The 23,618-nt window shown below is 39.8% G+C and overlaps 2 protein-coding genes across 6 annotated transcripts in view; both read left to right on the top strand.

Moving 5' to 3' along the window:
- The first annotated feature begins 5 nt into the window (after positions 1 to 5).
- LOC142399401 (nucleolin-like) lies at positions 6 to 12,569 on the top strand. 3 transcript variants are annotated; one of them, XM_075484036.1, is made up of 16 exons: positions 6 to 123; positions 912 to 972; positions 1,060 to 1,137; positions 1,215 to 1,352; positions 1,480 to 1,584; positions 1,734 to 1,814; positions 5,893 to 5,964; positions 6,067 to 6,190; positions 6,268 to 6,425; positions 6,583 to 6,709; positions 6,833 to 6,984; positions 7,117 to 7,246; positions 7,332 to 7,465; positions 7,547 to 7,673; positions 7,779 to 7,987; positions 11,463 to 12,569. In XM_075484036.1, exons 1-16 carry the CDS (start codon positions 109 to 111, stop codon positions 11,522 to 11,524), a joined length of 1,773 nt encoding a protein of 590 aa, XP_075340151.1. In that variant the 5' UTR covers positions 6 to 108; the 3' UTR covers positions 11,525 to 12,569. The 3 variants fall into 3 exon arrangements, with proteins under 3 accessions (XP_075340151.1, XP_075340149.1, XP_075340150.1); XM_075484034.1 differs by having other exon boundaries at positions 1,683 to 1,814; XM_075484035.1 differs by having other exon boundaries at positions 1,683 to 1,814; positions 7,779 to 8,032.
- Positions 12,570 to 17,896: 5,327 nt separating this feature from the next.
- Positions 17,897 to 23,618, top strand: part of LOC142399400 (polyamine-transporting ATPase 13A3-like) — a 45,907-nt gene continuing 40,185 nt past the window's right edge. For all 3 annotated transcript variants that reach the window (XM_075484031.1, XM_075484030.1, XM_075484033.1), the window contains exons 1-5: positions 17,897 to 18,063; positions 19,226 to 19,295; positions 22,119 to 22,292; positions 22,497 to 22,670; positions 23,330 to 23,400. In XM_075484031.1, the coding sequence (XP_075340146.1) occupies positions 19,242 to 19,295; positions 22,119 to 22,292; positions 22,497 to 22,670; positions 23,330 to 23,400 (473 nt within the window). In that variant the 5' untranslated portion in view covers positions 17,897 to 18,063; positions 19,226 to 19,241. The remainder of the gene's footprint in view (positions 18,064 to 19,225; positions 19,296 to 22,118; positions 22,293 to 22,496; positions 22,671 to 23,329; positions 23,401 to 23,618) is intronic.

The following is a 23,618-nucleotide window of genomic DNA, read 5'->3' as shown; positions in this document are numbered from 1 at the left end:
GTCGGTACCTTCAAACAGTGGCATGTGGATGTTTTTAGCTGAGCACACGTGTGCTGTTGTCGCAGCTTTTTGTACCAGCTTTTGGTGTGCGCTGTTTGAATACAAAATATGGCAAAGAAAAGTGTAAGAATGAAATTGGATTATATTTACATTTACCGGGCTTTTAGCGATTTAAGTGGATTGTTTAAGCTAACCGTTGTTTGGTCTTGCTGCAAACTAACAAGCTAACATTTGGTTCGCTCGTGAAGAAGAGTCCAGAGTTCTCCTTCATAAAGGCACAATTTTAAGTTGTTTATTTCCAGTTTTACAACCCGGCAGTTTGGTTTTATGTCGGTACCTTGCTGTACTTCAGCAAATGCACAAGTTACAGGTTTAAGCCTCTTTACTGGGAATATTTGTTACTTTTATTTCCTAAGCACATACTACAATTATTAGAATAATTTTGAGTTTAGGGCTGTTACCCAGACATCACACGAGACTTTGATGAATTACCCAAACTGACAAACATCAACTTTGCTAATGGCTCCTTTTTTCATGGTTACAGTGACGTTACTCCACAGTTAGTTTTTGGTTTGTCATTAATGTCATGTTAGTTTTTAGTTGTATGTGTGATTACTCTATGTTCCTTAAGTGTTCAGTTGTTTTATTTTTTTATTTTTTTTATTGTTAATGTTTTCTAAAAAAAATGTTGGCTGTCTTAAAGTGGATATAACGTCAAACAATGACGTTATGTTGGGCAGTTTTGATATCCCCCAAACGTTAAGGGTCTGTTAGATTACTTCATATTTTTGTTCTCTGAACGCTAATTTATTGTTCTTGTCAGCCTGACTTCTAATGTTAGCGGAAGGCTGTATGCTTGCAGGACAGGGGGACAGTCATGTTTTTTTGTTTTTTGTTTTTTTTTGTTACAGACTACGTGGCTTAGCAAAAGACAAAATAAAGATGTAGAAGAAGAGAACAAGGTTAACCATGGTAAGTAATTTAATTCAAACAACTGATTATTCAAAATAAACATGGATGTTTCAGGAGCGACAGCTAAATTGTTAATAATTGCTTCAGAGGCGCAGACGGAGACTGTCTCCTCCAGTGAACTGATGAGCACAGAAGTGGAGATGAAACTGGAGGAAGATGAAGAAGGTACTGTTTGAACCTGTAACCCCTTTCTGCCTGACAGAAAACTCTGAGCTGTGTCTGTAATGAAAATGTATTTGAAGATCTTCAGATGAACACCATCATAGAAGTGAAAAGAAACACCCCCACAGTAACTGTATCTTGGGAGGAGGAGAATGCGGAAGAAGAGGGTGATGGAACAAAGAGGGCAGCCAGTGCAAATGATCAGATGAAGGGAAAAGGTAAGGATGTTTACAGGGCACTTCTGCATGGTATGAATTAATAATAAACCAATTGAATGTTTTTATCAGTAAAGTTCTAGTTCTACAGCTTCATTAAATGACAGGATGGACATTTTTTTTTAATCAGAAAAACAGATGCAGATCATCTCTTCAGCTGGTACAGCTGTAGCTCCTAGCCAGATTCCAGAGACAAAGATGGAGCAAGAGATGGGAGAAAGTGAAGATGAACAAGGTACTGCCTAACATCACCCCCACATAAATGTATCCGAGAGGTATTACAGTGAATGGTGTCAGCGATGATGCTGCTTTTTTAAAAAAAATTTTTTTTAGAATCTCAAAAGATCCCCATAAATGAAGACAATGAAAATATCCCTACTGTAGCTGTAACCAGGAAGAAAAAGAATAAAAGAGGACAGGGTGATGGTATCGAGAAGGAATCTAGTGGAACTGAGGACACAGTGGGTGAGTGGCTCTCAAGAGTTTACATGTACTCATATGTTGCCATTTTGACACGTTCACTGCAGAACATTAGTCTTTGTTCACTGTCCTCGGTTTGCTGTTCACAAAACACTGATTTCTGCTGTCAAGTGTTTGCACCATATCCTGGCTTCCATATTTCAGTTGTGAGCTCGCTTGTTGCACAGTGAATCTACTGTTTTAGTACTTGTGTAAATGAGCAACTACAGACCATTAATGCACTTGATTCTCATGAAGTTGTCTAGGCTGAAGTGTGAAAACTGCTTGTGACAGAATAACCTTAAAGGTCTTATGGCATGAAAATAAATGGAGGCTTTTATATATTTTTATAGGCTTTAGTGGTCCCCTAATACTGTATCTGAGTTTTTTTTCCCCCCAAAATTCTGCCTTGGTGCAGAATTACAGCCAGTCCCAAAAATGAGCTTTCCTTAGGATCCTCAGAATGAGCTGTTTAGTGGGGGTGTGGCCTTACTGATGCCCGTGGTACCTTGCGCCAATGTTTTGTGAATCGCTATGGCATGTAGATGGCGCGGCAGCCCTATGCCGTAAAACTAGCGAAACCTGTTGATATGAGCTTACTTTGACAATATGACGAACTAGTTACTGAACAACTCTCCTAATACAGTCAAACATCAAGCAAGTACTACACAAGGCACAGCAAAAAAGGCGTGCGTGAAGGGGAAAGCAGGAGTGAGGATTTTGACATTCTCATCTGATTGCTCTGGTTTGCAAAGATGCACGTAGCGCGAGTCATTTCAATCAGGGGAAAGGCAGATATCGTGCGCACCATAACACCAACAGCAGGACGGCTATCAAAACGACAAATAAGTACACAACACTTGCGTTACAGTAAATGAGGTGTCCACTTGCATACCTCATGCTATTTACCGTTACATTAGCGACAGTGACCGAGCTATTAGCTGCAGAGCTAACGACACAGACAGACTGACCGTTTTGACTCTGGAACCATGAATGAATCATTATCCTGATGAAATGCACTGAATTTGCGGATTCATTCTTCTTCAGGAAGCTTGAAGTAGGGGGTTTTGGTCTAAAATGAGCGAGTTAACCATCTCATGGGCATGCAAACACCTCCAACAGCCCAGTTGGCAGAGATAAGAGCTTGCAGATGCTATTAGCTGCATAGCTAACCGTTAGCTGCTAACAATACAAACCCTTTCCTGTGGTAACAAGCTATGTAACTATACTGTACATACAGGAAAGCAACACAATAATAGAGCGTTAAATTACTTACTTTCGGGAATGAGATCCTTCCCCAAGTAAGGGGGCGAATGGAGCAGGAGATTGATAGGTGGATCGGTGCGGCGTCTGCAGTGATGCGGCTCGGCTCTGCACTGGCCCGTCGTGGTGAAAAAGGAGCTGAGCCAGAAGGCTAAGCTCTCGATTTACCGGTCAATCTATATTCCTATGGTCACGAGCTGTGGGTAGTGACCGAGAGAATGAGATCGCAAATACAAGCGGCTGAAATGAGATTCCTCCGCAGGGTGTCTGGGCTCTCCCTTGGGCTCGGTATTAGCCCAAGTTCTGAAAACATTCGTAGGTGAAATGTTTGGCGCACACATACACAAATCTCTTCGGTTCTGTCGTCACTTTCCCAGAAAAAAAACAAAATCTGTCCACTAGCTCTTTAGAGGTTCTGATGCAGGAGCTCTAAACAGATTTTTTACATCCATGTACAGCGCAATGAGCTGGCCAAAGAGCTGTGGGTGGGAAAAGGCAACTTTGGCATAGCCACATATGGGCTCTGGAGGGAAACAACCTCCACGTCATAAGCGGCGGCTTTCCCAATCAGGCCATCTGCATGGTCACATTTCCAAAGGCGGAGAATAATTTCCAGTGCATGGTTTAGGTCTATCGTCATTTTTAGCCACTGGGGGACCGCAGGCAGACTAGAGGAACTCATATTAATGTTAAACAACCTTAAAAAGTGAAAATTTCATGCCATGGGACCTTTAAACTGAGGCAGAGAGTCTTCCTATGTTTGAAAAAAACTTCCAGGGGATTTGATACTTCAAATATTTTCACAGCAGTCTGATCTCAAAATATATCACTTAAAAACAAAACAAATGTATTCTCTCCTGTTTATGCATGGAGAGCATCTTGTCAGGTACCTCAGTCAGCTAACTGACTTTTTTGAGTGCTGACGATTTAAGTAATTGCATTGGATTTTTGAGTAAAAACCTTTCAACGCTCCAAAAAAACTTCGAGTTCTATGTGCCGATTTAATTAGACAATGGGCCTCATGCAAGAACCGTTCGTACGCAAAGATTTGTTCTTAAATCGTGCGTACGAGTGATTTAAGACAATTTGCGCATTTACCAATCTTTTCGTATTTTACGTTTTCTTTCAGGTACGAACAGAATTTACGAGTGATCCAGAGCTTCGTAGGAGTTTAGTAAAATAGTCCGCTGTTATTCCAATCAAGTTTGCTTGACAAATGGATTGTATATTTAATTACTTTTAAGCAAACCTAAATAAATATACATTATACCCCATAATGATGCTGACATTATTCTGTTTGACTTAACTTATGCACTAATTGAAGGTTAATTTGACTCTGTAAATAACAAGGTCAATGGGAAGCGTATCCAGCGGCTGACTTTCTACTTTTGGATGCCTTAGCGCGTCACGCTCTTGGAAGAGACCATGTAGATACCCATGTGGAGACAGACGAATGGCTGACATCGCGATTAAGATTGCCAACGACTGTGCTGCTGCAAATATGCAGCTTGCTAGAGCCACAACTCCAGAGAGATCAAACCCAATTCCACCACACGTCCAGGTCCTCACCATCCTTGGATTTTTTGCCACTGGAACCTTTCAGAGGGAGATTGGAGACAGATTGGGGGTGTCCCAGTCCTCTGTGAGTCATGCGCTCCCCTTGGTCATCAAAGCTCTCATCAGTTTATCACCCAATTGAAGCACGAGACACATATACGCATCAAAACACCCGTGCTGTTGTGGAGCGCACTGAGCTGAAGGCCAGGTGGGTGTGTCTCGATACGGGGGGGGGGGCAAACTGCTTTATAGCCCAGAGAAGGGATGCCAGATTTGCACAATATTGCCATGAACGAGGGTCTCCTACTACCTGAACCAGCACAGGCAGACCAAAAGGTGTGGTGCCAGAAGACCCCCCTCATGGACCACCCCATCAAAGTGCCATCATGTTGAGGCAACAACTGATTGCACGGCTTTAGTTGCAGACATCGAGCGCCTGCCCAGGGGAAGAATTTATTTATTTATTTATTTATTTTTAAGCCATTTTCATATTAAACCATTTCTTTTATTTTTTTATTTCGGTGACATTACGAACCACAGGTGACATTGAATTAACAGCACTCGTAATTGCTTCCCATTTCTCCGCTTTAGCAGGTCCCGTAATTCCACTGCTGACACTGCTAAAAATGACAGTTTTTCCTTTTTGGATCTCTGAAAGCAGAACTTCAATCTCAGTGCCTGTAAAGTTGTTCTATTTGCGCCTTGATGCCATTCTCATGACTCAACACTTCCTGGCACAGGAGAGAGGAAGCACAGCCTAATATGGTATAACTTTGGGCGTGGAGTATGAAAATCTACTATCCTCGTGCACATACACTTAAATACGCACGGGTGGGATTCATCATTTACGCAGGTCGTTTACACACTTTTTCCGAAGTTAAGAGCACTTGTTGAATCTGACGTGGCGTGTTCGTACGAGACCTTCGTACGAAAAAAGTGAGAGAAATTTACAATAAAAATACGAAAATGTTCTTGCATGAGGCCCAATGAGTGTTGAATAACCATTTTTGGATCTGACCAGATCTGCTCGCTATTGAACCAAATAGCTTTACTATAGGTGCTTTCCATCAAACTTTAAGCAGTATTTACGTAGTCTTTGTAAAATTAATTTCAGACACCAAAATAGTGTACCTAAAGACAGTTATTGTAGATAATTAGGTCTCGATAACAAGTGCGTTAAACTGCACAAAAGCATCAAATTTGGACACTGCTTACACACTAGTTGTGGCGTTGTTTAAAATAACACATTTTCTATCACCTGAAGTGAATGGGAAACGGAAGGCGGAACCTGCCACTGAGACTTCCTCATCAAAGAAAACTAAGCTCATCAATGATGGTATAAACTCATTATGACTTTCTGCCAAATCTTGTATTTTAAGGTACCTAACTCTCCTTTGATTGTTTTCTTCACACATTTAACTCTACTATTTCATTCCAGGCTTCTGTCTTTTCGTTGGAAACCTTAACACTTCTAAAACATTTGAAGAAATCAAAGATTCATTAGCAAAATACTTCATGACACAAAGTCTACTGTTTCATGACATCCGGTTAGCCCGGTCCAGGTGAGTACGTTTTGATGTCTGGTTTTGTTCTATGTTTTCTACATTAAGTGCTGAGTTGAGAATTTCTGCTGTTGTAGAAAACATGCATTTGTAGATTTGGCCTCAGAAATGGACTTGGCTAAAGCTTTGACACTGAATGGAGAGAAAGTCCTTGATAAGCCAGTGAAGATCGCCAAAGCAAAGGTTAAAAGTGAGGACAAAGAAAAGGTGAAAGCTCTCCCACTGGACAAAAAAGGTAAAAAGCATACGACTGAGCAACCTTGATTGCTCAATATTCAAATTTGATGTTAAATGTGACCAGGTACAGACACGAAATGTGGCAAAAATTAGGAAGGTGTGATTTAAGGACTGTCCTGTTTAAAATAAATAAATAAAATTATTTTTTTCCTCAGCCAAAGATGCCAGATGTTTGTTTCTAAAAAATTTGCCATACGATGCAACGAAAGAAGACATCTTTAAAATTTTCCGCAAAGCAATTGCTGTTCGGTTTCCTGGTGGAGCTGAAGGGCCAAGTCAAGGGTGAGAGTTCACTCTGTAACCTAAAATGGTGTCAAATGAGCAAAACATACTTCACTGATTTCTAATTGAATTAATATTTTCATGATGCATTAAATGAAATGCCTGTTTGTTTTTTTTCAACAGTATTGCCTTTGTGGAGTTTAGAAATGAAACGATTGCTCAGAAAGTACATGAGAAAATACAAGGAGCTAAGATCCAAGACCGGGTTTTGATTGTAGACACTGTAGGAGAACCTAATGTGCCTAAAGCTAATGCTGACGGTAACAAAGCAACGGGTAAGTCACTGTTTGCTGGAATGATACTAAAATTCAATTATACTTTTTCTGTTTTTTTATTTGTACTTTAGCATTTGACCTTTTTATTAAAGATATTTTCACTTTCACTTCATTTTCACTTCATTCTCACAGCTGAAGCTCCTCCAAATAACACCTTATTTCTGAGCAATTTGTCTTACAACGTGAAAGAAAAACATCTGAAGAATGTCTTTCAGAAAGCCATTAGCATCAGCATTCCTCATAGCAAAGGAAAGCCTAGAGGGTAAGTCGTTACGCTCCATTTATTTGTGTTTTTACTAATGAAGAAAGTATTATAAAATTCTCAATAAATATTTGTATCTCTGCAGATATGCATTTATTGAGTTCAGGGCTGTAGCAGATGCCGAAAAGGCCTTGCAGTCGTCCCAAAATATTAAGATCTGCAAGAGAGTGCCCAAAGTGCAATTCTGTGACGCAAGAGCAAAACCAGAGAAAGAAAAAGGTGTTTGACTGATTAGCCGTTCATTTTCTGATTAGTTTGAGTAAAAGCTGTCAAACTAAAAATGTTTATTTTCCATTTTAGTCCAATCAAAAACTCTGATTGTGGTGGGCCTTGCTGAGAAGACAACTGCAGAGACACTAAAAAGTGCCTTTGAAGGAGCCCTCAGTGCAAGAGTCACTGTGAATAAGGACACAGGACCTTCAAAGAGGTTGTTAGCATGAATTTGTCATTTAAGTGTGGTAACTATCAAAAAGATTTCAAGTTTTTGTCACCTGTACTTTTACAAATTAAATTCTTTTTTTGTGCATTTCAGGTTTGGTTTTGTGGAATTTGAGAGCGAAGAACATTGCACATCTACCAAAGAAGCCATGGAGGACTGTGAGATAGATGGCAGAAAAGTGACTGTGGCTTATGCAAAACCCAAGGATGAAAAAGGTGGCAAAAGAGGCGTGGCAGGGCGTCCCAGTAAAAAGTCCTCAGGTGTGGGAGCCCACAGAGGGGGACGAGGTGGAAAAGTCAAAGGTATTGCCTACCTTACTGCTGCAGAAAAAGGCTTAGTATGAAGAGGTGAACAAAGAGTGAGATGTACATAAGAAATGCATTTAAAAACAATGTAGTCAGATTAACGGTTTAAATCTATTATTGTTGTGGAAATTTATATATATATATATATATATATATATATATATATATATATATATATAAAATGGAGAATTGCAGTTCAGCATGGAAAACATACCTTGTTTATACTTGGTCACATATCACCATGACACGTGATCTTGAGAAATAAACAAAATGCTGTCCTGGCAATATGACAGAATGTGACAAAAGATGGTGATAAAGCTGACCAGATCAATTGAGGTACAGCGTAAAGCTGATGGTACTACCTCAGGCATGGTTCTGAGGAAACTGAGCTGGTACTATATGATGATGTAGAAACACTGCACCCTGGTGATTGGTCAGAGAATTATCTCCCGCAGGTGTCCCCCACAGTGTGTGCAGCAGCGTGTACACATATCAAACCTGAGCTTTTCAAAAGTTGACCAACACAACTAGATCGTGTGGTTGAATGACTCCGGCATGTTTACTCTCATTTAGACTGAAATGGGCCTAAAGGGCAGATTATAGTTCTGCGTCTATCGTCTTGACGTGTTGCTTTGCTCTGGTCGCGAACCACTTTTCATGTTATGGTTCTGCAACCTCGGTCTGGAATTTCTCGGGATGCACATCAGTATCCCCTCGCGAGAATTTTTAGTGGGCGGTGACGAGAACTTCGGTGGCGCCGGCGGAAGTGTTTCTTTCAAAAAAAAAAAGTGTATGCAATATATGGATCTGGAGTTGCTCGACATCGAAGAAGAACAGCTTATTTTATTGGAGTTGGCGAAAATGCAAAGGAGGAAGCCACACAGACAACCAGAAAGGCATACCGAGGACCAATCACAGCCGCTTTTGTCTGCGCACTTCCGTTGGTGGTCTGCATGCGTCTGTCGCGTAGTCAGGATTTTTCTGAGGTGCCCGAGGACGCGCGCAGAGCCTCTGCGTGGGGGAGTGGTCAAGATTTTTACGCTCGCAGAGGCTCTGCGCCCGAGCGTCAGAGGCTTTGCGTCTGAAGCATAAATCAGTCTTTAGAACTCTGTAAACTCTGTCCTAATATCCAATTCTGAAAAACAGTAAAGTGTAATTGTATCTTTGTTATATATATTTTTCTTTTTCTTTTGTCTTAAGGCCAAACTTGTCAGAAATTTTAACAGAAAATCAGCCCTAGAAGATTGTGTCGTCATGCTGTTGCTTGAGGCATTTCTATACTGTCGCTCTGCTCTAATGAAATCCTAATTTTGTAACAGCTGCATCATCTGACAAAATAACTATTCAAGTAACTATATTTACATATATAATGATCTCTTTCTAAGAGGAAGTTAGGAGAATGTATTGAACGTTCCACAGCGACCGCAGATTGTGGGGAGACAAACTGTGCTGGTTTTTTATTTTTTTTAATTTTTTTTTATAAACACTCAGTCCAGTAGGAAATCTGAAGGATGGTTACAGCTGCTGCCAGACATGCTTTGTATTTTTTTTTCCCTACTGTGCTTTTATTTATTTTACTCTCCTTTTATGCAATTATACTGCTACATTAATTCAATCAACAAGTTCTTGCCAGAGGAGAAATTGGAGCTTCTCTGAGTCCTCATGAGTACAGTAATGGTTTAAATCAGTGGTCCCCAACTGTTTTTGCGCCATGGACCGGTTTAATGTCAGACAATATTTTTACAGACCGGCCTTTAAGGTGTGCCGGATAAATACAACAAAGCAAAATGATACGACCAACACAAAAACTGTTGTATTTTGTAAATGTAATAATAAACGTGAATCCACTGTGTACTTCTATGTAACTTTTATTTTTGAAGGCTTCATTGCCTCATTGGAGAGCCGGTCGCCGCATATTATGCAGAGCGGCTTGGTGCGTGGGAATCACCTGTCACGATAATTCCATATTTTAAGTAGGTCTCCTAGTATTGTCTGTTAAATGCAGCTTTCTTTTTCTTAGTGCTCATAGGCTCTTCTTTTGTGTCCTCACTGGGCCTTTTCCCCTCTGTTTTTTACTCATTTTGCTAGCTTGTGGGTTTAATATTAGCGTATCACGTGACCGAGACAAGCATCTTGATACGTGTCAAGAGTGAGTCCTCGTCGGATGTAACGGAGAGAATTCGTTATTTTTCAAAATAAAACATTGTTCAGACTCGTATAATAAATAAAACAGAAATAATGTAAGTTATTTATTATTTCTGTGCGGCCTGGTACCAAACGATGGCCCAGGGATTGGGGACTGCTGGTTTAAATGATTGGATAGTGTAGTGGTAAGAGGCCTTTCATATGGGTGAAAGGGGTTCGAGTCCCCCCGCACGAAAGGTACCATCTCCAGTAGGGGTCCTTAGGCAAGACCTCCTTACACAACCTTCCTACCTGGGTTATGAGTGTAAATTACTTTGGATAAAAGCGTCTGCTAAATGCATAAACATAAACATGGATTAAAAGTAACGGAACAGAACTAAAGCTTATGGGTCCAGCTACCGCCCAGAGGACACGCGTGTCACTGTAACAACATGAAGAGATGACATCACACTGTATCCTTCAATCTTTGTTGGGCCTCAATTTCTGGTAATCAGGACTCCCTGAGATGATTAGGCTAGATTACTGCTTTTCACTGAATTCTCTATTTCTAATCCATTTCATATAATTATATAAGAACTAATATGGTAATACATAAATGTCTGGGCTTGCTGAGCATGCAAACTTCAACACAATACACAGACGTATTAAACCTTTCATTGCTTTTGCTTCTTAATTTTTTAAAAGTTGATCTAATTTGATTTTTTTTTTTTAAGTAGCAACTTAAAACATTTTATTTATTTTATTTATTTTCTTTAAAGGTAGGGTAGGAGATCCTGCATTTTGAAAATACACCGGTAAAAAGTCCCAACCCTTTTCTTCACTTTCCCCCCGAAGGCACGCCTCTAGAGTACATGAACGAGCACGAAGGTGCACGAGCGCTGTTCTGACAGCAAGCATCGATCGTTGCCGTATTTAGTATTTAGTTTATGCTAACTATACGTTTAATAATGCTAGGTGCTAGCCAAGCTGGCTCTAGTTTAGCTTCCTGCCAAGCTTCTGGACGCGTAATTTGTTCACGGAGCAGGGTATGCGCACAGGGGAGGGAGGAGGGGGAGGGAGGAGCAGGTTGCAGTTTGATAGACTGCATCAGAATCCAATCATTGTGAACGGTCCGTTCACAATGATTGGATACTGTTTTTCCTAGATTGTACGTTCTAGAGGCCACTAAAACTTCATATTTGTGTCAAAACTTTTAATTAATTGGTTGCAATGGGGGTGTGAAGAGTATTTTAAGCAATATGTAAAAAAATGTTCCAGAAAAAGATCCCCTACCCCACCTTTAATTAAAAGTATGTTTCTAAGTTCACTCTTTCATTGTGTCTTTCAGGAAGAGGACGTGGGACGGTTGTTTCACAGGATGCTGTTAAAGAAGTGAAATGTGAAAATTAAATGTATTGGAAGATTACCACAATGTTCCACTGAGTCAAACTAGAGTCTGTATGCACTCTCACTGTCTGCTTTTAGCTTGATTGGTTGAATGTTTTGGTGTAAAACATAACACATTGTTTGTGTTGTATTTTTAGTCATTGTACTTTTCACATCCTCTAATTTTAGTTTTCCTATTTTGTACTTTAAAGCATTCATTGTCTATATATGAAAACTCAAGGAACCGTGATCAGATGATGTAATTTCCTACTGTTAAGATACATTTATTTGAAACCAAACCAGCTGTCCTTTGTTGTTTTTCTCCTTGTTTTTTTTAATATCTGATTCCAAAAAGCTTAAATAAGGACTTACCATGTCATAAGGTATGTCTGTCCTGTTACTGGCCCAGAAGAATATCTAAATACTGTCCAAAATGCTTTTTTTTTTTTTTTTTTTTTTTTTTTTTTTTGTTTGTTTTCAAAATTTTTTAAATGTAACGAAAGTCTCCAAAAGACGTTAGTAGTTGGATAGTTGGACCTTTTTTTTTTTTTTTTTTAATATATATATATATATATATATATATATATATATAGCACAACACAATTCAACAACTATGCAATTCAAAGTGCTTTACATTAAACCTAAAAGCATTAAAACAAAATGCTTTGTCGGTTTGAATGAAAATTCAAACCGACAACAGATTGTAGAGTTCTTCCTTTATAAATTGAATTAAATTATATAGTTCCAGACGTTTGATTTTTACGAGCGTTGCTAACGTGTCAGAGTTGGTTGTTAGACATAATGGGCCTTTTGCAAGAACCACTCGTACGAACAGATTTGTTCTTAAGTCGCGCATACGAGGGATTTAAGAGAACTTGCGCATTCACCAATTTATTCATATTTTGAGTTTTCTTTCAGGTACCAACAGAATTTACAAGTGATCCAGACCTGTCGTAGGAGTCAGATAAAATAGTCCGCTGTTATTCAAATCAAGTTTGCTTGACTAATGGATTGTATGTTTAATTACTTTGAAGATATCATAAATAAATATATACATTATACCCCATAACTATGCTGACATTATTCTGTTTGACTTAAATTATGCACTAATTGAAGGCTAATTTGACTTTGTATATAACAAGGTCAATGGGAAGTGTAACCAGCGACTGACTTGCTACTTTTGGATGCCTGATTTAGATTGCCAAGGACTGTGCTGCTACAAATATGCAGCTTGCTAGAGCCACAACTCCAAAGAGAAACACGCCAATCAAACCCAATTCCACCACACGTCAAGGTCTCACCACCCTTTGATTTTTGGCCACGGGAACCTTTCAGAGGGAGATTGGAGACAGATGGCTGTGTCCCAGTCCTCTGTGAGTCATGCGCTCCCCTTGGTCAAAACTGTCATCAGTTTATCACCCATGGTACATCAAATTACCAAACACCACTGTCGAACAAGTACAAATTTAGAGGAACTTTCATACCATGGCTGGACTGCCAAACATAAGGCACATTCCCACTGTAGGAACCTTTGGCAGTTCCTATAACCTTTTCAGGAACGGGACCGTTTTTTCCCGCATTCGGACATACAGGAACTCGGGACCATGGCCTTCAGTTCCTATAACCATTTTAGCTCCTCCTCCGAGGCTGGGTCTTTTCTGGGTTCTATAGGAATACATCTGACGTAGGTGTTTAGTAGTCGGTAGCTACGCCCATTGTCATGTTGTCACGGCTGAAATGTTTACTCATACGACACGGACACAACCGGTGCGTGTTTAATAAGTTAAACTTATGTAGCAGCATAGACGTGCCTTTCTATGTTGTTACAGCTGCTTGCCATGAGTGCTACTTGCAGCCAATCAATGAGGTGGTGACTATAAAAGTGCCGGTCCTCCCACAGGTTCTTCCTCTGCGTATTGTCACCGGACTCACTTCCGGGTCAAATCATTTGGCCTGACAGGTATGGCTGCCCGATGCTTCATCGCGGTGCTTGTTGTTTTTCCTGTGTTCTCATGGTGCTTGTTGTGCCATAGGGTGACTGCTTAGGTGCTGCTCCCTGCCCCTTTGTATGCTACTATATGGGCTCCATTGGTGAACGCCAGCGGGGGTTTCCGAGCTCTCTCTCGCCCTCCCTCCGCTGTTGTGTGTGTGTACGTGTGTTGCGGCTACAGGTATGTTTTAAAACACACGCCGCATACGCTGATCATTTAGTGCTGCTAATAGTGTTTTGTCTACAGGGTACCGCAATCGGCTCACTGGAGCTGCTGCTGCTTTGCTGGGTGTTTAATTTGCTCAACTTCATCGCTCCGCTTCCCTGCTGCTCGTCCGAAGTGGTTGTGTTTTGCTGCTGCCTCGTAACCACCTTGTCTTTGTCTGCCTGGCCTACTTAAGATGATTGAGAAAGGCATAAATACCTGGAGTTGGTTTTAAGCTTTTCTTTTATAAATTGTTTGTCCTGAGTTTGTAGTTTCTTTTGTTCTTTTACTTTTGTTAATTGTGGTTTGTTACTTTTTCGTTTTGTTTTATTTATTTTTGCATTTTCTAATTTTGTCTTTTTTTTTTGTTTTGCTGTGTCTGGGAAGCAGGTCTACGTTGTAGTGTGTCTGGCACATGGGTGATTTTGGTTGTTTTGCTTTATTTTGGAGTGCCCCTTATTTGCACTAGCTCTTGCCCACTCACTTGGCCCCAGCATTAATTCAGTTTTACTTTTCTGTGAATGTGATCCCTTTTTAACCAAGCTTTTATAGAGTAATAAAAGTTGTATTTTAAACCATGAACCTCATCTCATGCTGCCTGAGTGACTGACCTGTGTGCATTTAATCCAGTAAACTAATTCTCTGGGTGCAATTCCCAGGGTGGCGTTGTTGGTTTCCCTTGTTTTCCCTTTATTCAAGACTAGTTTTATTTAGTTCCTCCCCTTCCTCGCCACACTTACAAGTTGTCTCCTTTGTCTGCGGCGTTCTGCTCTCCTTCCTTCATGAAACGAAGAAGTATCGCCTCCACTCGATCCTGACTCTCTTTGTGTGCTCTTCCAGCCTCGATGTTAGACCTCTGATGTGATTGTCCATGATTAATATCCCCATCATGCAGACCATGAACACGGTGGCCTCCCCGCTCTCCATATTAGCTTCTTCGTGGTGTTTTTTTCTTCTCTCCTTACTTTTCGCAGGTTTTGTTTTGTTTTGTTGTTGAGTGTGGCGCTAAAGTAACACGTCACTGTCGCAGACGGTAGCGTTGCATCAGTCCCTATCAAGGTCCCGACTGTGCGAATGCAAACTGAAACAGTTCCCCTGGGAAAGGGCAGTTAGAACGAAATTCGAGGTGGACCGTTCTTAGAACTGCTCTGTCCGAATGTGGCTATAATCGGAGCAATAGACTGCACAAAAATATACGCATCGTATACGCACCGTGCTGTTGTGGACCAGCCCAGGCAGACAACATGCCAGAAACCCCTCTCATGGACCGCCCCATCAAAGTGCCATCACGATAAGGCAACAACTGATTGCACAGCTTTCATCGAACGCCTGGCCATGGCGAGACCTTTTTTTTTTTTTTTTTTTTTTTTTTTTTTAAGCCATTTTCATATCAAACCATTTCTTCTTTATTTCAGTGACATTACACACCACAGGTGACATGGAATTAACAGCACTTATAATTGCTTCCCATTTCTGACCTTTAGCAGGTCCCACAATTCCACTGCTGACACTGCTAAAAATGACAGATTTTCCTTTTTGGATCTCTGAAAGCAGAACTTCAATCTCAGAGCCCGTAAAGTTGTCTTTTTTGGACCTTGATGCCATTCTTATGACTCAATACTCAACACTCCGTGGCACAGGAGATAGGAAGCGTAGTGTTATATGGTATTATTTTGGGTGTGGGGTATGCAAATTTACTATCCTCGTGCGCGTGCACTTAAATACGCACAGGTGGCATTCATTATTTACGCAGGTTGTTTCGTACTTTTCCGAAGTTAAGAGCGTTTGTTGAATTTGATGTGGCGTGTTCGTACGAGACCTTCATACAGAAAAAATTAGAGAAATTTAGAATAAGAATGCGAAAATGTTCTTGCATGAGACCCAATGTTATTAAGTTTTCCTTGCATGCAACAACGGTGGGTATGTAAGCTACATTCCCTACTAGATTTAAATGGAACATCTAGCTCTTAGATGCCAAATCGGTGTATTAGTCAACCAACTTTTAACTGGAGAATCGAAACAAATAATTCAATCCTCTACTTTAACAACAATGTAACACTCCAAAAGAGGAGCTTTAGTTTTGAGGCACTTATACTCCAAGCTGACAATTGGCGCCCACTCTGTGATTCAATGGCTTCAAAAGGGGCAGTGTCAACCGATAATACTACACATGTAGTGCCATTCTGTTTCTGCAAAAGCTTTTTTCAGGACAATAGTTAGAAAATACTTTCTTGCTAGATTTTCAAATATTCTTTCAGAGAGGTGGAATACAGTTTTCAGAAAAGTAGGATCAATGTACAGATTCATCAAATAATCCCAGGATCAGAGAGTTGCTATCACTAAGCTTCTCCCTTCTGGGACATGCTCTAACCCTGGGGGACCAATGCTAACTTTCCAGTATTGGATGAAGTTTCTTTGTATATCCAGTCAGAAATGCCCAACTGCTCCCCAACTGATAACACATTTTCATGACACACGTCCAACTGCAGTGTTTACATCAACTGGTGGGGGGCAGCTCCAGGAAGGCTCATATGGCTTTGAGAAACAATCCACTCTTCTGCCCAGAATAGGTAGAAGGGACTGATGTGGGCCAAGGGCCATCTACATTGGACTGATGATGACTACAATATTGTCTGAAAAGTCACAGTTTGGAACTTTGAGCTTAAACAGTTAAGTTTATGTTACCGTCATATAGGTAAAATCAAGATCCCTCAGTTAAAAAAAACAATCATAAAGGCAAGTACTAGAGAAGATCAGGGATGGTTTTGGGATGTTCTGCTGCTGGCAAAGCCAAAGCATGCTTAATCAAGAGAATGCCCTTCTTGCAGTATCATGATAATACCTTCAAGAACTTGTTTGGAAGATCCTGATTTTGTTATTTAGACGTGAATAAATAAAGAAATAAAGATATTTGGAGAAGAAAGAGACTGATGGGGTATAGTCATTCATCTCACGGTCACCTCAGACACTTCACCCTTAATGATGCAATGAGCTTGACTTAACTGGATTCTAGAGATGGGAAATGCATTCGTTGATGTGAAATAGAAAGTACATAATGTCTTTTTTTTCCCTTCCCAGCAAGTGACAGAAAGAAGAAACGTTAATAAAGGAACACTTTTTTGGGGATTTTGCTATTGCCCTAACATCCCACATTATGTAACCACCTTAGTAAGCAAACAAGTATCTTGTAGGTCCTACTTCAGTTTGCTTATCACTCTGGGTTTGGAGTTGAAAATACCATCACACCTACTTCAACACCCCACTCTCATCTGGACAAAGCGAGCAGCACTTTGAGGATCATGTTCTTTGATTTCCCCAGTGCGTTTAACACTATACAGCCTGCATTATTATGTAACAAGCTGCAAAAAATGACGGCTGGCTCTGAACTTCTCTGAAGCCTATGGAGCTGATTGTGCAAAAATTAATGTTACGTAAGCTGCTCAACATAATGGACACCCTCTACGTACAACAATGTCTTCACCCAGAGACTTTTTCATCTTCGCTGGGTAGTCATTCCTGCGTACAGTAATAGCCTTAAATAATGACTCTTTATTTAAAAGTTTCAAATTATAATGACTGTGTTTTCTTGTCTTATTAATCTATTTGAATAATTATTTATTTATTTGTATATATTTAAATTAAATCTTTATCTGATTGCAACTATGAAATATCCCTTTGGAGAGTGATAAAGTAATTTGCTAATCTGTCTGAAGTAATCACAGTAGAAGAATGTCATTGTGGATATGGGAAATATCTATTTTGACTTGTAAGAATTATATAAATAATATCTGCTTTCCGTCTCGGTTCTGGCTTATTAATGTTAAAACGTCTATTTAAACTTTGCAAAGACTTTTAGAAATAGATTTGTCAAGCAGAGATAAAGTATAGTTATCATCGGGTAGACCAAGAATATGAATGTGGATTTGTTCATTTACAGCTCTGAGTTGTAAGGATGCAGTTTTAACGAGATAAATGCTGTTAAGGTAATCTGAAAAAGCAGAAACAGGAGTGTGGTTTGATTAACTGTCAAAACAGCTTGCCACAGGGTCTTGAGGCTGTGCACGTTCACTAAAGGAGGCTTCTAGCACGAGGAACATGCAGCGGCAGAGCAACGAGTTGTTTCAACATGCAGATATTGAGCCCAAACACGGACTCCTGATGACCTCACATCCTGTTTTTTCACTTCCTTAATCGACTGGTTTGGGACGGTCCGGTGTCCGTGCAACGTGTGTTTTGAACATTTCTCCAGACACATGCTGTAAGATCTGCAGTGACTGCAGAGGGCATCCGAGCGAACCTCGAATGCAACGATCCTCTCGCACAACTATGCAGCGTTTGAGCTGTTGATATAACAGAGAAGAGGCCTCGGTAAGTTGTTACTGCGCACGAATCTGTGCTTACTTACACGATAAATCAAGAGTAGAAGGATGTTTATTGGAAATATTTGACCAAAAGATGTCCCATATCAGTTTTACAGCAACTTCAGAGCGTGTTCCATGACTTGGTGTAATTTTGGTAAAAGTTACAGACTGCGATTGAAAAAGACTTTACATTCACTATTTGGTTGTGCAAGAGCCTACGTTAAGATAGTGAAAACCAATTTTTCCTCTGCTACAAAAACTTCACTTTTAAAACTGTTACCACCGATAACTTGTACAGTTGGTTGACCACTGTCTTCCCTTTTGGACGCTTTGTTTTATTGTTTCTCAAGAACAGTTTTTGATGGATGAGATGGAATCTGTTGGTATTTAAAAGGAACCTGCTAAACGATATAGTGAATGCATTCTTTCACAGCTGCTGCACTCTGGTCTGTGTGGAGGGGTTTATGGCAGCTCAGCATTCTTGCATTCTTTTTTCTGCTCAAGAGTGTTAATATGTAGTTTTCAGATGGGCATGCATATGTTCAATTCATTTATGGGTCCTGGTGCCTTAACTAAGCATCTCCATATGGTGCATTCACTAAAGTTGGGAATGATATGCATGGTGATATAAGGTGTTGTATCAGAAAGGGTTTACATTGTTTTGATGGAGGAAATTCAGCGATTTCTTACATTTGAACTTGTGTCTTAGCAGGCATGATGAGTACTGTTTTCATGTCTATCTTGTGTTTGCTTCTGATCTATATCTGTTTTCAGTTTGACTTTTAAAAGTGTGACAATAATACATTTTTTTGTGAATGTGAATTGTCTTACTGGTGACCTGTCTAAGGTTTACCCTGCTTCTTGGATAGGCATTAACAATCAAATTTATTGTGAGGAATTATATAACTTATTGCCAATAAAAACCTCAGTCAACTTAGTTGGATTATGGAAAGTATTAACGTGCAATCATGCTCTGGTGATTACCATCCTACAGATGTAACATGTTTTTCATACATTAAGACATTCACGTTTTTGACACCAAACTTTTTTATATAATTAAAAAAGATATTTTGTGAAAATTAACACAATTCTACTACATAAGTGGAGATATTTCTGAAACATGAAATGTGTCAGATTGACTATTGTCAGATTGATTATTTCTTTACAAGTTTTTGCAGTGACAGAATGGAGACAAGGGAAGAAGCGAAGCTCATCAACCAGGGCCTGGAGGATGAGATGGTAAATATAATTTTCTATTCCCAGCCCATTTTTTCTCCTTATTATTTAATTTAACTGTTATTGAAAAGTACATTATGGTAAGTTAGCTACATTGTATAGAAACAGTGTAGCTTGCGATCCTCAGTTATACAAGGATACAAGGATTATGATTTGTTTGAGATTTAAGGCTGTCAATCACATAGACTGCAAAAAAAAGAATAAAAAAAGAAAAAGGATGGAGCTTGAAGTTGACAAAAGTTAGAGCAGTGTCTCTTGTATTGTCTATGGTCTGTCTTGAAAAACAATTGATTGTGTTGTGTATTTGTTGTTTTCAAAGGGTATTAGTATAAATGGTTTAAATATAAATATAAATATTTAATATAAGTATAAGTATAAAACTGGTTTAAATTCTGTTTTCAGAAAATGCATCAGTAGTTATAGTAGTAATTTGACATTTTGAGATAATGAATTTTTATTCAAATGACAACTGATGAAAATTCATACACCTCATTTTTGCCCTTTGGATATGATTCTACTGCCAGCAACCAGCTAGCATAGATTGAAGGGAGAGAATAGCTAGCTTAGCTTTCGTGGAAACTAACAGAATTTGTGTACCACACCTGTGAAGCTAACTAAGTGGTACTAAACATGAATAAAAGCTCTTTTGTAACTGACAGAGCAAAGCCAAGCTAGATACTTTCAGTTTTTATGCTAAGAAAAGCTAATTGTTAAGTTTACTGTCATTTCAGCCATATACATGTGGGATGAATTGTCTTTCATTAAATCTCCACTGAAATTTACAAGAATGGCAAATGCACTCTAAATAATAAGCAATAACAGAAAGACAACGAAAACATTAAAGTACCCGCTGGCTTTAATGGTTTCATCGTATTGATTTCATCATGCTCTCTATTAGAAAACAATTAAGTATATATCCAAAATGTTAAACTTTAAACTTGAGTATACTTTAAACTTACGCTATTGGGGATTTACTAAACACCATTAGAATAGAATTGGCAAAATTATGGCTATTGTGTCTACTACTGTGTCATTACTGAAGCCCATTTTATAGTTGGCGTGCCTGTTAAGGCCTCGGTATGCTTCTCCATCGCTATCCGTCAATCAGACTCCGTGGTCACTAAACCTTTTGAAGTTCTCCGTCGGGATGTCGGATACGCAAGGCAATTCACCTCCCGATCAGTAGGCGTCGCTAGACTAGACGACCTAATCTTGCGACGTCTATCATGAAAGTCGTTGATTGATTGTTTATCTTCCGGCTCCGTTCCACTCCTCACAGTGAACGATGGCGACCGAGAGAGAAAGACTGTTGTTGGAGTTGGCAGGGGTGGAGCAGTGATTTTAAATGTGGGAGTGTTCCGGGGGGGGCACACGAGCGCCACATCAAGCCCATAGACACGACGCTGAAGTTGGCCTCCGATTCGCGAAATAAATGGATGGGCATAAAGGGCCATTTCACTGCATTTTTGCATTTTGATCGCCCTAAACAAGGTCCTGTATGGAAACTACATTAGTTACACTGCTCAAATCTGGATAGAATTATTCTAAAGAGGCTGTAGATTCATTAAAACCTTGTTTGGGATTTGTGAAACCTTTTTCTGATTTGTGAAAATGCAGAACAGGGTCATTTTACTGCTTTTTTTTGTATTCTCATCACCCTAAACAGGTCCTGTATGGAAACTATAATTGTTACACTGCTCAAATCTGGGTGGAATTATTCTAAAGAGGGTACAGAGACTTTAAAACACATTGTATGTTGGTGCATTACAAGGGAGGGCAAACCGTTAATATAATACATCCATGGGGCAAACGGGTTTACCTTTGGAAAATGTGGGGGGGTGAAATCACCTTGCTGTAAAAGTGAGGGTGTCGAAACACCCACATCCCCCACGGGTGCGACGCCCATGGGAGTTGGAGCTAGTTGAAATTGAAATGCAAATAATTTTGACCAAATGTTGACCGGCACACAGTAAACTCTTTCAAAAATGGCGGTGTTGTTGTTCTGAGAGGAAGGAGCTAAACCGGAAAAGTGATTCCGGAAATGATGTTGTTAGCCGACCAATCACAACCCTTGCAGTCTCCGCGAGTCTCCGTCGACTCGACTGATAGATAGGAATTTTGGCCGACGCATGCAAGCGACGGAGAGCGTCTCCGGGAGGGTCTCCGTCGCTCTCCGTAGATGACCATAAATTAGGCTTTACTTTTCAGATACCCCTCAGCAATTTATTTATTTTTTTTTCAAAAAAAGTGACTGCCAACAAATCTGGCAACTTGTAGGACAAACATCCCTAGTTTTCCCCAAAATAGTAAAGTCTTAGTTCCACTCAGTTAGTGGCAGAGGGAAGCAGCAGCAGCAGCATCTGTGAACTACCCGCACATGTGTAGTGTTATGTGTAAGAGAAGACATTCGAGACATTCACTTTAATCTTTCTTTATGGGAGATAATAATAAATGTAAACATAGATAAAATCACCGCATTCACATTGTTTTTTTCTTTAGCGGATGGGGTTTTTGTCAGATGATTCATCATGATTCTATCAGAGCAAAGCGACATTCTTTAAATTCTTTGATAGTAACCACAACTTAGCATGTAGTCTATTGAGCTTCTCTTCAGTCAAAATTTCAGACCTGTTTTGCTGTCTGACAACAGAAACAAAACATATATGACTGAGAGCATCTTGATTGAGAATTCTGCTGTATTCATACTAATAATGCTTTTAACATTATTTATCACTACCAGTCCTTTTCAGTTTGTGCCCTTTCCAACAAACGACACATTGGTGTATTCAGCCCTTTGATGTGTTAACGTGGGTTTGTGCTGTGCAGGAGCTGTGGGGGTACCGGCCCTGCTTGTGGAAGATGATACTGGTGGGTGTGGGTGTTGTTTGCTCCGGTGGCCTCCTTTTGCTGCTGCTCTACTGGCTACCTGAGTGGGGGGTCAAGGGCACATGCACACGCACTTCGCTGAGGGATGCACACACACTGCTGCTCAGGACAACGGTAGGAAACCAGCGCCCAACGCAACTGACCAGCGTAACTTTATTTGCAATTAGATAATTAACTCAGAAATTTTTTTCATACAAACAAAATGGGAAATTTGCTCTGATGTTGTTGCTGTGCACGAAGGATCCACTTCTTTGTTGTATGATTCATTCAGTGTCCCCAGTTAGCCCAAAAATGTATTACTTCATATAATTATCACAGGATGAGTTCAGGCAGTGGTTTCGAACCAGAGTACAGGTGATGTTGGCTCCTGGGATGAAACCCTTCAACGATTTAGATCTGCAGCTCAAGACTCAGCTACCAAATGGAGACCATAACGTCCAGTCTGTGCATGAGGAGCATCATTGGAAGTTTCTTCATCGTCAGCATATTCAGGTACCCAGACTACATCTGGGACTATATTTCCTCCAGAAACATGTTCATAAACTGAGTGAAACTGTTATGACAGCACGCTCACACAGAAATGTGACACCTGACAGTTTTATCCACTGTAGAAATGTTTACTCCCTTGACAGTTTTTTTTTTTTTTTTTTTTTTTTTTTTTTACTATTATCATCCAGTTTGTGCACCAAAGTGTGAAAAGAGCCTTTGCATTGGCTGTTTTATTCAGAATCTCCCATCTGGTTTTTGGTCTAATTGTACAGAATTTCTATGTCCGCTTGGTGTGCTGTTACAATTCAAAACCTTTCCGTCAGGTATGCGCACAAATGTAGACTGTGGTCAAAAAATCCTTTTATTCTTTTCCTGCAATTGCATAAAACACACAAGCACTTTTCCACTTGACAAAAACGCAGCTGTGTATAAGAGCAGTGTTTAATGGTTTAAGTAGGTTATGGTTTTTATTCACAATGTGCAGATCTAATTTTGACAAACTGACAGCCTCAATGCAGTGAAAGCCTGATGCGCTCTCAGTGACCTTTGGATCTCGTGTTGAGAATCACTGGTTTAGGTCAATGATCGACTGGTTTGAAGCACATCTGTAAATTTCACATTCGGCATCTGACCTCCTCCTCCATCTCCCTTCCCCTTTATAGATACGCTTCTTCATCCACCACAGCACTAGATACTACTGGAATGATGTCATACAGGACTTTGAATTATATCAGTAAGTCTCTTGAAATTAATGAAAATCCATTAGTTCATGGTCATAAAACTGTGTAAAAATTTGTTGTTGTTTTGTTTTTCTTTAATTTTAATTTTTATTATGCTTTTATGAAGGGTTTAGCCAAAAATCGTTCATGTCAATGCATTCTCTGTTCAGCTCCATTAAAGGTGGGGTAGGGGATCTTTTTCTGGAACATTTTTTTACATATTGCTTGAAAT

This window comes from Odontesthes bonariensis, chromosome 14 (assembly GCF_027942865.1).
Source record: "Odontesthes bonariensis isolate fOdoBon6 chromosome 14, fOdoBon6.hap1, whole genome shotgun sequence".
NCBI classification, from domain to species: Eukaryota; Metazoa; Chordata; class Actinopteri; order Atheriniformes; family Atherinopsidae; genus Odontesthes; species Odontesthes bonariensis.
Note: the sequence above shows the minus strand (reverse complement) of the source record. Positions and strands in the feature narration are given on the sequence as shown.

Excerpts from the sequence above, each read along its gene's own strand:
- LOC142399401 (XM_075484034.1), top strand. Across the intron at positions 6,191-6,267 it reads ATCCGGTTAGCCCGGTCCAG|AAAACATGCATTTGTAGATT; the intron begins GTGAGTACGTTT and ends CTGCTGTTGTAG. Across the intron at positions 7,466-7,546 it reads AAAACCAGAGAAAGAAAAAG|TCCAATCAAAAACTCTGATT; the intron begins GTGTTTGACTGA and ends TTTCCATTTTAG.